The sequence below is a fragment of the Anabrus simplex genome, chromosome 2, assembly GCF_040414725.1.
Source record: "Anabrus simplex isolate iqAnaSimp1 chromosome 2, ASM4041472v1, whole genome shotgun sequence".
Classification (NCBI taxonomy): Eukaryota; Metazoa; Arthropoda; class Insecta; order Orthoptera; family Tettigoniidae; genus Anabrus; species Anabrus simplex.
In genome coordinates this window covers 1,184,999,166-1,185,012,999 of record NC_090266.1, presented here as the reverse complement: position 1 = coordinate 1,185,012,999, position 13,834 = coordinate 1,184,999,166, and the positions used below count along the sequence as shown (strand labels likewise).

At 40.7% G+C, this 13,834-nt stretch overlaps 1 protein-coding gene across 2 annotated transcripts in view; it reads left to right on the top strand.

Moving 5' to 3' along the window:
- The window catches only part of LOC136864781 (nuclear cap-binding protein subunit 3), a 271,629-nt gene that overhangs the window by 140,128 nt on the left and 117,667 nt on the right, over nucleotides 1–13,834 (top strand). For both annotated transcript variants that reach the window (XM_067142161.2, XM_067142162.2), the window contains one exon: nucleotides 11,705–12,000. In XM_067142161.2, coding sequence (XP_066998262.2) covers nucleotides 11,705–12,000 — 296 coding nt within the window. The remainder of the gene's footprint in view (nucleotides 1–11,704; nucleotides 12,001–13,834) is intronic.

Sequence of the window (13,834 nt, the reverse complement as noted above, 5' to 3'; positions counted from 1 at the left end):
TCAACCCATTGCCATGCAATTATTTTTCTTGAAAAATGTACTTTGGAACGCAATTATTTTTGTACATTTTATGTTATGGATGCTGAAAGGGTTACAAAAGCATACTGCATCAAATTAAAAATTAACAACATTTTGGGTTGCAGTTTACCTTCCTACAATCAACTGAAGTCTTCTAAGGTATGGTACACCTTGAAGCATCCATCCATGTGAAGGGCAACTTTGCATTTGTTGCACTCGAAGCAAGATTCCTTCCAGATTCCATGTTCAATACAGACTTTACACCTCCTTGATGGAGCTGATTTACTTGCTGTAGACGCAATATTTTCAGGAAAATAACCCCAGTGCCATTCCTGTAGTCTCATTGGTGTGCTACCTTGAGATGGACATCTTCTAGTGACGTAATCAGGAAGAGTGACATCTTCCAGAATTTGCTCTGCAACATTGACTTGGAATGATGAGAAGCTCAATTTCCTTTTCCTCGTGCTCAGCATGTCGTGTGTAGCTAGAATTCTGCAATGTCACATCCAGCAAGTAGAAGTACAATTTCTTGTACCCTTTTACATACCTGCGCATGAGAGGCTAAGATGCTAAGTGCAGGTCATGCAAATCCATGCCACCCTTTCCTGAATTGTAGTGTACTACAATGTTTGGCTTTAGTTACTTCCTACCTTGGCCATACTTCCTTTCAACCTCTGCGAAGTGTGGTGTAGGGTAGCATGTACTGTTGACATGATGTGCACAGGCTTCTTGCCTATCCATTTTATAGCTAAGATACCCCTGGAAAAGGCGAATGTGAGTTTGCCTATCTTCAAACTTGTGGGGTTTGAGCCCCACTGTCGGCAGCCCTGAACATGGTTCTCCGTGGTTTCCCATTTTCACACCTGGCAAATTCCAGGGCTGTACTTTAATTAAGGCCACGGCCACTTCCTTCCACTTCCTAGGCCTTTCCTATCCTATCGTCGCCATAAGACATATCTGTGTCGGTGCGACGTTAAAACAAATAGCAAACTTGTGGACTTGAATGTACTGTAGGTGGAATGAACTTTCTGTTTGGCCGCACTGTTCCAATTGCATTAGTGTTCCTCTCCAACAATAGCTTGAATAATGTAGGAGAACTCTACCAATTGTCCATGTATATTGTTCGCAGAGTTCAAGCACTACCTTTTCAACTGTTAGCAGCTGGATTCAACCCACATACTGGTTTTGACTTCCTGTATAAACCTTGAAGTTCCTACAATATGCAGTCTTAGGCTCACATACTTTGTAGATTTTCAGTCCAAATTGTGCCCATTTTGAAGGATTGTACTGGACATAACCTAATCTACCTCGGAACTTTGTGAGGCTTTCATCAATAACTACTTTTACACCAGGAGTGTAAACTTTCTGAAATCTGTCCAGGAGAAGGTCAATTACTGGTCTTAGTTTTCTCAATTTATCCCTTTCTGTTTCTTGTGCATCTGTGACTAAGTGTAGATATTTAGATATTGCTGCAAATCTTTTGTAGGGCATTGTTTCTCCGAATATAAAGCCTCCACAACCCTTTGTTTAGTCCACTAACTTTGCTGGCTTGATTTCTTTGACGGTGACATCAGTATACAAAGAGCAAAGTGTGCTTTGAGTTCATCTGCAGTGACTGGGAACCAGCAAGCTTCTTCGTACGACTTCTTTTTCAGTGGGTTGTTTTCAATAAAATCTCAATGTTTTTAATTTCATAAGCATTGGTTTCCTTGCAAATTACATACCAAAAAATGTCGGTAAGGAACTGACTCACAACTTCATATTCTCTAACATTATCACCCAGACACCTCTTGACTATAGTATTCCGCTCCCCAACAACTGCACATGCATTGCCCTTCAGAACATTACAGACCAAATTCCAGTTCCAATTTTTCGATGAGGTGAGGTTATGTTATCTTCATCCTCACTATCACTTTCATGAGCAGACTCACAGTTCTCAGATGTGCTATCACTGCTAAAACTACTATCAGATAATTCTGAGTTATCTTCATCACCACTATCAAGAAGAAATTGGAGAATTCCTTCCTCTTCCTCACTGCAATGTTTACATGACATCTTGCTCAGTAGCATTCATTCATGAACAAGATGACCAACTTTACAAGCAAAATATACATTCACGAAATGGCCATCGGATAATAACATTGGCATGTAAACGCATTAGCCCTACCGAGGAACATTTCTAAAGTACAACATCACAGTCGAAAGAAATCGATGGTCAAACAGGCATATTTCTGACTTGAGTACACGGTGACGGTTGTACCTGTCATTGCATGTTAATGAATCCGGGACTCTTGATGGTTGTACCCGTCATTGTTGTGGAATGAGTTAAGGTTTTTGTCCTTCTGTCTCCCCATGCATGTCTGGTCATTTTCTGCCTGTTTTTCTTTCACTCCTATTAAATCAACAGGTTCCTCTCCCAGAAACCCATTCAAATATCCCCTTTCTGATGTTTTCTTCCATATCCCTAAGATCCCAGAATCTCTTCTCCCCCTTGCCTATCTGTTAACATTGAAAAGGTTATAAATCACTGTTGCTTGGGTAGATTATCTTGTCATGTGTTCAAAAAAGAAAAAGTCTGTACATAAGCAGCCTACCTAGGGCATTTCCAACCAAGGTGTCCGCTGCCCAGCCACATGGTGTACGGATATTGAAGTGCCACTTGGCCTACATGATGAAATCCTCAGATGTGTTGCTTGGCTTTTGTGACTGGACTCTTGTGCTGAGCTGCATAATTTATAGTTTTATGTACAAAGCTTTAAAAGCTTTCAGACTTTATGGTAGGATATTACTAAATTCATGTCCTTGTCTTGAGATGGTGCACTTTGCAGTTACACTCCCAGTGGAGGTGACCTACATCCACCTCTATAACCGCATAACAGTTCTCTTTGTTAGACTAGCAAGGAGAGAAGATGCACTACTGGAGCACTTCATTACGTTCTAACTTTCAAGTATTAAAGGGCATAATTTGCGAGGCCGTGCTTACGCCGCCGCACAACATAATTTAAACATAAATATTTCTACATTTCTTAACAATTTTCATCAGTTAAAAAAAGTCTGATTTGATGAAATCTGATGATGATCTGTCAAGAACTAAACATGTCATTTTTTGTTTAATTGTGTTTTATACAGGTATGTTATAGTGTTATAGGTGTTATGATTAGTGTTTGACAGCCTGGAAAGCTTTTAAGTTAAATTAACTGAGTTGACACTGAAATATACGACTTCCTTCGTAAAAACGATTCGATACTGCTGTGGCCTTAGTGGGCACAAGTTTCCCAACAGACCACAGCAGACAGTGGTATCCCCTTATTTATTATTGTTTTTTATCTTCTTTAAATAGATAAGTGCATGGTGGAAATTGCTTGAAATGCCAGAGAGAAAAATGTACATTTTGGTCCACAGAGAAAGTATTTCAAATTTTTGCTTGGCAATCATTGTGTTACTAACAACTGAGCTATACAGTACTGGGAAAGGGAGAAATAGAATATAAAACACAGTATCATATTTTGTAGAATTTTTCTCCTACATAATGTATGAATGTTGAAGTTAATGATTGCTAGGCAAACATGACACCAAGATAAGAGTTTGAGAAATGAATTGTCACTGGAAGACTGTGGATAAAACGAGGAGCAACATCTTGAATGAAAAGATAAGAGAAGAATTAGGAGTGTAGGTTTGCTCAGATAATACACTGACTGACAGAGCAAATGCAACACCAAGAAGGAGTGGTCAGAACTTTATGCCAATTGCAGGGTAGACTGACGTCACTGAGGTATGCTCATGATGTGAAATGTGCCGCTGTGCTGCGCACATAACAAACAATAAATGGGACACGGCGTTGGCGAATGGCCCACTTCCTACCGTGATTTCTCAGCCGACAGTCATTGTAGAACGTGTTGTCGTGTGCCACAGGACACGTGTATAGCTAAGAATGCCAGGCCGCCGTCAACGGAGGCATTTCCAGCAGACAGACGACTTTACGAGGGGTATGGTGATCGGGCTGAGAAGGGCAGGTTGGTCGCTTCGTCAAATCGCAGCCGATACCCATAGGGATGTGTCCACAGTGCAGCGCCTGTGGCGAAGATGATTGGCGCAGGGACATGTGGCACGTGCGAGGGGTCCAGGCGCAGCCCGAGTGACGTCAGCACGCGAGGATCGGCGCATCCGCCGCCAAGCGATGGCAGCCCCGCACGCCACGTCAACCGCCATTCTTCAGCACGTGCAAGACACCCTGGCTGTTCCAATATCGACCAGAACAATTTCCCGTCGATTGGTTGAAGGAGGCCTGCACTCCCGACGTCCGCTCAGAAGACTACCATTGACTCCACAGCATAGACGTGCACGCCTGGCATGGTGCCGGGCTAGAGCGACTTGGATGAGGGAATGGCGGAACGTCGTGTTCTCCGATGAATCACGCTTCTGTTCTGTCAGTGATAGTCACCGCAGACGAGTGTGGCGTCGGCGTGGAGAAAGGTCAAATCCGGCAGTAACTGTGGAGCGCCCTACCGCTAGACAACGCGGCATCATGGTTTGGAGCGCTATTGCGTATGATTCCACGTCACCTCTAGTGCGTATTGAAGGCACGTTAAATGCACACCGCTACGTGCAGCATGTGCTGCGGCCGGTGCCACTCCTGTACCTTCAGGGGCTGCCCAATCCTCTGTTTCAGCAGGATAATGCCCGCCCACACACTGCTCGCATCTCCCAACAGGCTCTACGAGGTGTACAGATGCTTCCGTGGCCAGCGTACTCTCCGGATCTCTCACCAATCGAACACGTGTGGGATCTCATTGGACGCCGTTTGCAAACTCTGCCCCAGCCTCGTACGGACGACCAACTGTGGCAAATGGTTGACAGAGAATGGAGAACTATCCCTCAGGACACCATCCGCACTCTTATTGACTCTGTACCTCGACGTGTTTCTGCGTGCATCGCCGCTCGCGGTGGTCCTAATTCCTACTGAGTCGATGCCGTGCGCATTGTGTAACCTGCATATCGGTTTGAAATAAACATCAATTATTCGTCCGTGCCGTCTCTGTTTTTTCCCCAACTTTCATCCCTTTCGAACCACTCCTCCTTGGTGTTGCATTGTCACTGTAGGTCAGTGTATATGTTAAGAGACAATTTGCATGGTTGGACTTGTTGAACAATTGTATGTGAAAGAAAAGTGAAAAAGACCCATAGTGCAAGCCCAGAAGGAAGAAGAATAAAAAGAGGGAGAGATCCCGGTGAACATATATGATGACATTCACCTTTATGTGCCCACCAAACCTCAAAAATTTTCCAACTTACTATTAAGTACACCAGTGTCTTAAAAGTAGGCATGAGGGAGTTTCTAAAAAGTAACTATGATCGGTGGAAAACGATAAATAAAAGTGTAAACAGACTTCGGGATGGGTTTAAAGCATTTGTTGAGGAATGTGTAAACAGGTTTGTACCTTTAAAGGTGGCAAGGAATGGTAAGGACCCACTATATTATAACTGAGAAGTAAAGAAACTAAGAAGGAGGTACAGATTAGAAAGAAATAGAATTAGAAATAGCTGTGGAAGTAAGGAGAAATCGAAAGAACTTACTAGGAAATTGAATCTATCAAAGAAGTCAGCTAAGGATAACATGATGGCAAGCATAATTGGCAATCATACAAATTTTAGTGAAAAATGGAAGGGTATGTATATGTACTTTAAGGCAGAAACAGGTTCCAAGAAGGACATTCCAGGAATCATTAATGAACAAGGGGAGTGTGTGTGTGAGGATCTTCAAAAGGCAGAAGTATTCAGTCAGCAGTTTGTAAAGATTGTTGGATAAAAGGATAATGTCCACATAGAGGAGGTGACTAATCCTAAAGAAGTATTAAAATTTACCTATGATAACAACAACATTTACAATAAGATACAAAGAAGATTTCTGGAGATGTACTAAAGATAATGGGTTGGAATATAGTACCATATCTAAAGTACTTATTTGATTATTGTTTGCATGAAGGAGCTTTACCAAATGAATGGAGAGTTGCTATAGTAGCCCCTGTGAATAAAGGAAAGGGTGATGGACATCAAGCTGAAAATTACAGGCCAGTCGGTTTGACATGCATTGCATGTTAGCTTTGGGAAAGCATTCTTTCTGATTATATTAGACATGTTTGCAAAATTAATAACTGGTTTGATAGAAGGCAGTTCAGGTTTAGGAAAGGTTATTCCACTGAAGTTCAATTGTAGAATTTCAGCAAGATATAGCAGATATCTCGGATTCAGGTGGTCAAATGGACTGTATCAAGATTGTCTTGTCTAAGGCATTTGATAGGGTGGATCATGGGAGACTACTGACGAAAATTAGTGCAATTGGACTAGACGAAAGAGTGAATGAATGGGTGGCTATATTTCTAGAAATTAGATCTCAGAGAATTAGAGTAGGCAAAGCTTTATCTGACCCTGTAATACTTAAGAGGGGAATTCCTCAAGGCAGTATTATTTTCTTATATGTATAAATGATATGAGTAAAGAAGTGAAATCAGATATAAGGCTTTTTGCAGATGATGTTATTCTGTATAGAGTAATAAATAAGTTACAGGATTGTGAGCAACTGCAAAATGATCTCCATAATGTTGTGAGATGAAATGAAATAGTGTATGGCTCTTAGTGCCGGGAGTGTCTGAAGACATGTTCGGCTCGCCAGGTGCAGGTCTTTTGATTTGACTCCCATAGGCGACCTGCGCGTCGTGATGAGGATGAAATGACGATGAAGACAACACACACATCCAGCCCCCGTGTCAGCGAAATTAACCACTGATGGTTAAAATTCCCGACCCTGCCAGGAATCGAACCCGGGGCCCCTGTGACCAAAGGTCAGTACGCTAACCATTTAGCCACGGAGCCAGACATGTTGTGAGATGGACAGCAGGCAATGGTATGATGATGAACGGGGTTAAAAGTCAGGTTGTGAGTTTCACAAATAAGAAAAGTCCTCTCAGTTTTAGTCACTGTGTTGAGTACCTAGGTGTTAATATAAGGAAAGATCTTCACTGGGGTAATCACATAAATGGGATTGTAGATAAAGGGTACAGATCTCTGCACATGGCTATGAGAGTGTTGGGGGTTGTAGTAAGGATGTAACGGAGAGGGCATATAAGTCCCTGTAAGGCCCAAATAGAGTATGGTTCCAGTGTAAGGGACCCTCACCAGGATTACTTGATTCAAGAACTGGAAAAAGTCCAAAGAAAAGCAGCTCGATTTGTTCTGGGTGATTTCCGACAAAAGAGTACCGTAAAACGGGGTAACTTCAGCCACTTTTTCGTGTATTTTTAAAAATATATACATGAAATTTTCCCTCTAATTATCTAAAAAATTTATATATAAGTTCTGCTGGATTTTTTCTTCATTGTTATGTATGTACATAATAGTAATTGTAATTATCGAAAAAGCGGCCTGAGTTACCCGTGTTTTGGGGTAACTTCGGCCACTGTATAAATAACTCAACGAACGAAGTTTCCTCCGACTTAGTATTACTTCGGCCACCGTAAAAGTTTTTAAAAAACTTATTAAACACCTGATATCAATAAACGTCAAACAGATTAAAACCATTCGGGGTAAAACGGACGTATAGTGATCAAATTTACAAGATATTTCCTAACAACTCACATTTTCCCCAAAGAAGAAACAAATTTCTTTAACTTAAGCCTATAAGCATTCAATGATATTAAAATGATGTGTTATATTACGTAACTAATTTTACTGGCATGAAAGATAATGAAAATAGCAAAATCATATTCTCTTAAGTCCAATGTATGAAGAAAGAAACAAGTTGAAAAATATTTTTGGATTGTTCTCACAATACACTGGCGTCTTACATTAAAGTATATCTGGCCTGTCAATTAAGCTCCACGTCTGACTGGATCCCGAACTTCCAATTTCCTCACAATATCATCTTTCTGGACGTCACATTCATCATCAATAACTGGGAAAGTGAAGTACACATCCTTTCCAGCTTTCTTCCTCAAAAACTTCACTACCAAGTGCTCTCCAGTTTCTTTAACTTCTCCAACATAAAATCGCTGAATTTTGTCCTTGGAAAATTTTACAAGTACAAAGTTTCCTACTTGACATTCATCAGTCCCATCTACTTGCATTTCCAAACTTGCCGTCCTATCTTCAGTTAAAATTCTCTCTCCTTGGTTGCAAAGTTCATAATTTCTTTCAAACTGCTCCTGTTCATCTTGGGGTTGCTCTGATATGTGGTTTGTGGTTACACTTAGTCCAGGCCTCACATTCAGTTGTTTACCTTTGAATCTGGAATTATTCTTCTCTCCTAATCGAGATGTCTTCAGGAGATTTGTGAACGATTTGCTCCATGACTTTTCCTAACTCTGATTTTCGGTAAAGTCAGGAAGTCTTTTTAGGGCAGCATCTCTATTTAGAGGACAAAATCCTGCAGCTCTGAAGCCAGATTTCAGGCTAGTTTTCAACCTTTCATCCCCATGTATCCTCCAGGGCTGCCTTGAAAACTGTGGGAAATTCTGTTTTAGGTAGGGTTCCTCTATTCTTATTCTTCCATTTGTTCAGCTGTTTCTTCCAAGACATTTTAAGTGGACGGAAAAGTGCAACATCCAATGGCTGTGTTAGATGAGTTGAATTTGGTAGCAGGAGCACAAACGATATGTTGTTGTTCTCACACTGTCTGATTACTTCCATTGACAGATGGCTGGACAGGTTGTCACCTATTATTACTTTTTTACCAGGTAACTTCTTGAGGTACGGCAGGCAAATTGTAGAAAACCATTCCTCAAGAATGGCCATATCAAACCAACCACTTTCATTTCTGTTATAATGTGCTCCAGTGACACCACCTTCCTTTGGCTCGATAGAGCACATATGGAGGCAACAACTCTCCTGAGCCTGTTCCTGCCAACATGACAGAAGTTCCACTCTTTGATGAGTCAGTAATCCTCTCAGGGTGTTTACTTCCTCTTTTTACAATCACTTTAACTTTACCCAGATCATCTACAAAATTAGTTTCATCGTAGTTTATAATGTTTTTTGGAGGAATTCCGTCCAGTGATGTTTCTAAGTTGTCGAACTATTAACCAATTTCTCCTGATCCTACGGAGGCTCTAGCACATTTGATATTTTCCGCAAAGCGAAACGATAAATCTCAATGTCTATCGAGAGAACCTTTAAGCCATTCTGCACCAGGCACATTATCTTTGAAGATGGAAATTGTTTTTCCCTCTCTGTCTAGATAATCCTTCACCACAATTCTGATGTCTCCAGGTGTTAACGGATATCCCCATACAGCACATGTAGTAAGTCCATGAATGAGGTCGCCTTCTTCCTGTAAACAAACACCAAAGATAATAGGTAAATAATATATCTCGGTTAGCAGTACCTCAGGGTATAAAGGAAGCAGTTACATATAAGCGTCAAAGCAAACCTCAGCTGAAAGAATGCTTGGACGTCCTATTTTTACCGTGTGCTTCTTGTTCAGCTTGTCTTGCAGGGTCGATCACGGAACAGCATATTTCTCCGAGGCTTGCCGAATCGTTATTGTGCCTTTCTTTATTTCTTCTAACGCGTTTCTTTTAGGTAAACAGGATTGTAATTACAATACCTGCGGCCGCCTAAAACTTTCTTGTATCTTCTTGGCATGGCCGATGTTACCCTGGAAGAGGACAACTTTTATCATAAAACTATTCCATGAAAAACCTATTTGAATAAAATGCATCAAATTCAGTTGATCAGTTACTGGACATACTTACTTTCTAACACCATAAACTGCTGGAATAGAGAATCAGATGCTGGGGCTGGAGAACAGTTTGTTTTCCAATGTTACCCAACAAGACAATAATCGGTGCTGCGAAACAAATCGCTTTACTCGACAATGAGCCCGCCTATATTCTTTGAACTAGCAGTGTTGATAGAGCATTCTATTGCGCGCGTATTTTAGTTGTTGCAAGTGATTCATCTTTTATAGTATGGGGGGCAGGAGAAAATCATTGTTGCCATGCGTCAGTGGCCGAATTTACACTGGTTGGCCGAAGTTACCCTGTTTTACGGTAGCGTTATAAAAATGTTGCAAAGTTTGGGCTGGGAAGACTTGGGAGAAAGAGGACAAGCAGCTCGACTCAGCAGTATGTGATACAAAATTTAATAAAGATGTAAGTCCTCATTTGATTATTATGTATTGAGTAGGTGATATTTAATAAAATTATAAGAATTTGTATCACAAGTAGATCTTCAATACGGCCAAAAATGAAATTTATAACCTGCAATCAGTAGAATGTTCTGAGCTGTCAGTAGAGAGATGGCGTGGAATGACATTAGTGGATGAATAAGTTTGGATGGTGTCTATAAAAGTAGGAAAGATCACAATATGAAGATAAAGTTGGAATTCAAAAGGACAAATTGGTGCAAATATTTGTTTATAGGAAGGGGAGTTAGGGATTTGAATAATTTACCAAGGGAGATGTTCATTACATTTCCAGTTTCTTTGAAATCATGTAAGAAAAGGCTAGGAAAACAAACGATAGGGAATCTGCCATCTGGGCGAATGTCCTAAATGTAGATCAGTCGTGATTGATTGATTGGTTGGTTGATTGATTGATTGATTGATTGATTGATTGATTGATTGATTGATTGATTGATTGATTGATTGATTGATTGATTGATTGATTGATTGAATTCCCACTCCCTTCTGACTCCTTCCCCTGTGAACACAGCCACTGTAAACTTGCCATTTACATATACCTTGCACCACTTTCACCTGTAGCATCACCGACAAGTTGTACCCATGCAAGGTTGTTATGACCAAACGTATTCCTCACATCATCTATCAGCTTCTGCTCAGCTTTCTACATTGGCTTAACTACCTACACTCCAGCTGAACAAATATGTGGCCACTGTAGTACCTCCAAAACCCATAACATGGATTTTCTGTCCCCATTCACACCCAGTATCATCAAACCATATTTGATGATTGTTTTACCCTCTTACCCTTAGAGATTCTATAGTTGGACATCAGCTGGTGCTAAGGTCTACAGGAGTACCCGGTCATAATATTATATAATTGCTCTTTTTCTTCATTCTTTTATCTTGCCTGTCTCAACCACCCCTTTTCCTCACAACAGCCCTTACTTGTCGGCAGTTATCACTACCTTCGTTATTCTATTCTCCACTGATGAAGTATGCAGCCGAAAAATTTGGACCTATGTCTTTCTTTTGTATGTACTCTATCCTCGTGGGCTTGCAGGTTAAATTGCTGTTCTCCAGTTGTTTTCTGTTATGTACATATGTTTTGCTCCTATTAGCTTTCTTACCTGAACATTTAAAGAATGGTTAATAGTGTAAGTGTCCTGCCCACTTTAGAATTCCCCTTGGTCTTGTACATGACATCGGATTTTGAAGAGAAAAAAATAATCCAAAGTTACAGGAAAAATTTATTCTCCAGATATCCTATCGTCCTGGTAACTAATCACTCGAAGTCATTATAGGATGTTTTGAATCGTGGTTAAATGTATGTGAGATATTCAGATCAAAAGCTTAAATGTCCCTGTCTTCATATTACTTGTAAAATTGTTGATCCTATAGCTTATGATCACATGATTTCCATTCATGTATTAAATTTCTCTTGACAACTATTTAAAGGGTTTCATACACCTTGGTTTTGTCTAAGCTTTATTAGTTGTATGGCTTTTTTCAGGTAATGTTGTATGGCTGGATGAGGTTTCTGCTGCTAGAGCCATTTTAGGCTTATCCAAAGAAATCCATGGTCTCAAGCCTAGCATTCGAAGTAAGAGATCATCAAGAAAAGATTTCAAGTCTGATGACACCAAATCTGAAGGCTGCTTAAATGATGAGGATGGCAATATTGATGATGAAGATGAGGACACAAATGATGTTGATCTGGTAGTTGTAGACCAGATTCGTTCTAAAGAGGGAGAAATTATCATGATTGTTGATGAAATCCATGATAAGGAAGGTCCTGATTGTTCTAAAGTAAGTATAATTTTTTCTCCTTGCCAGTTTAAAGAATTACTGAATGAGTTGGCCGTGCGGTTATGGATGCATAGCTATGAACTTGCGTTTAGGACATGGTGGGTTCAAATCTCACGGTGGTAGCCCTGAAGATGGTTTTCCATGGTTTTCCATTTCACACTTTTTTTTACATCACACCGACACAGATAGGTCTTACGCTGACGATGGGATAAAAAAGGCCTTGGAATGGGAAGGAAGCAGCCGTGGCCTTAATTAAGGTACAGCCCCAGCATTTGCCTGGTGTGAGAATGGGAAACCACAGAAAACCATCTTCAGGGCTGCTGACAGTGGGGTTCGAACCCACTATCTCGTGGATGCAAGATCACAGCTGTGCGCCCCTATCCGCATGGCCAACTCGCCTGGTCACACCATAATTAAGGCCACGGCCGCTACCTTCCCATTCTAGACTTTTCCCATCTTTGTGTCACCAATAACCTTCAATGTGTTAGCACGATGTTAAACCACTAGCATAGAAAAAGTTTAAGGAATTTTTTAATAGCTTTATTTTCAGTAAATGGCTCTGAAAACCATAAAAGTATTTAATGAGACATACAACCAATAACATTATTGTTATTAACATTATTGTGTATAAACAGAAGTACCAGATGTATATCAAATGATAAACAGTTCACATATGTTGAATGTATCTAGGAGGATTCCGCCACCACTAGGTCCTACATTTTACCGAGTGAGTTAGCTGTGCAGTTAGGGGCCAGCAGCTGTGAGCTTGCATTTGGGAGGTAGTGGATTCAAACCCCACTGTCTGCAGACCTGAAGATGGTTTTTCCGTTGTTTCCCATTTTCACACCAGGCAAATGCTGGGGCTGTACACTAATTAAGGCTATGGTCGCTTCCTTCCCACTCCTAGCCATTTCCCATACTATCGTCGCCGTAAGAACTATCTGTATCGGTGCAGCATAAAATAATTTGTAAAATAAATCCTACGTTTTATTGTGTTGGCTCTAGTGACTAATCGCAGCAGATTATATTGCCACGTGTTAAGACAATGCCGGTAGAATACAACTGAGATAAGACGTAAGGCTCCAGAGGAGAAGAAGTAGAAGAAGAAGACGGTAACAGTAGCCCCGCAGTCAAGCATGACATAGCTGAACAAGGCTTACATTAGTGTCACAGATATAAGAGTGGCATAGTAGCATGGTCGTGGGAACTACAGTTGTAATAGTAACACTCTCTTGTAGAAAAGAATGAACTAGCATACATTAGGGGCTCAGTAATTCCAGGTGGACAGTGCCGAGACTACCTCGAATAGAAAAACGCTGACTTACAAAATTACGCGAAAAACCTATGTATGCGATAAATTTACTTGTTAAAACATTATATCACATAGAAAATAAAAACATACAGATTGCCTTACACTTAGACATTTTCAGTTGCGTTTTGCAAATAAAAAACTATACTACCTTCTTAAGTTAAAACATTGTTGAGCCTATTTCAGTAGTGATGAATACAAAAGCACACATTTCATTGCATTTTAAAAGATTATCATGATGATTGCTGTTTCAAGGTCATTGGTTCTTAAAAATGTAAAGACCGAGCTCGACAGCTGCAGTCGCTTAAGTGCGGCCGGTATCCAGTATTTGGGAGATAGTAGCTTTGAACCCCACTGTTGGCAGCCCTGAAGATGGTTTTCCGTGGCTTCCCATTTTCACACCAGGCAAGTGCTGGGCTGTACCTTAATTAAGGCCACGGCCGCTTCCCTCCCACTCCTAGCCCTTCCCTGTCCCATCGTTGCCATAAGACCTATCTGTGTCGGTGCGACGTGAAGCAAGTAGCA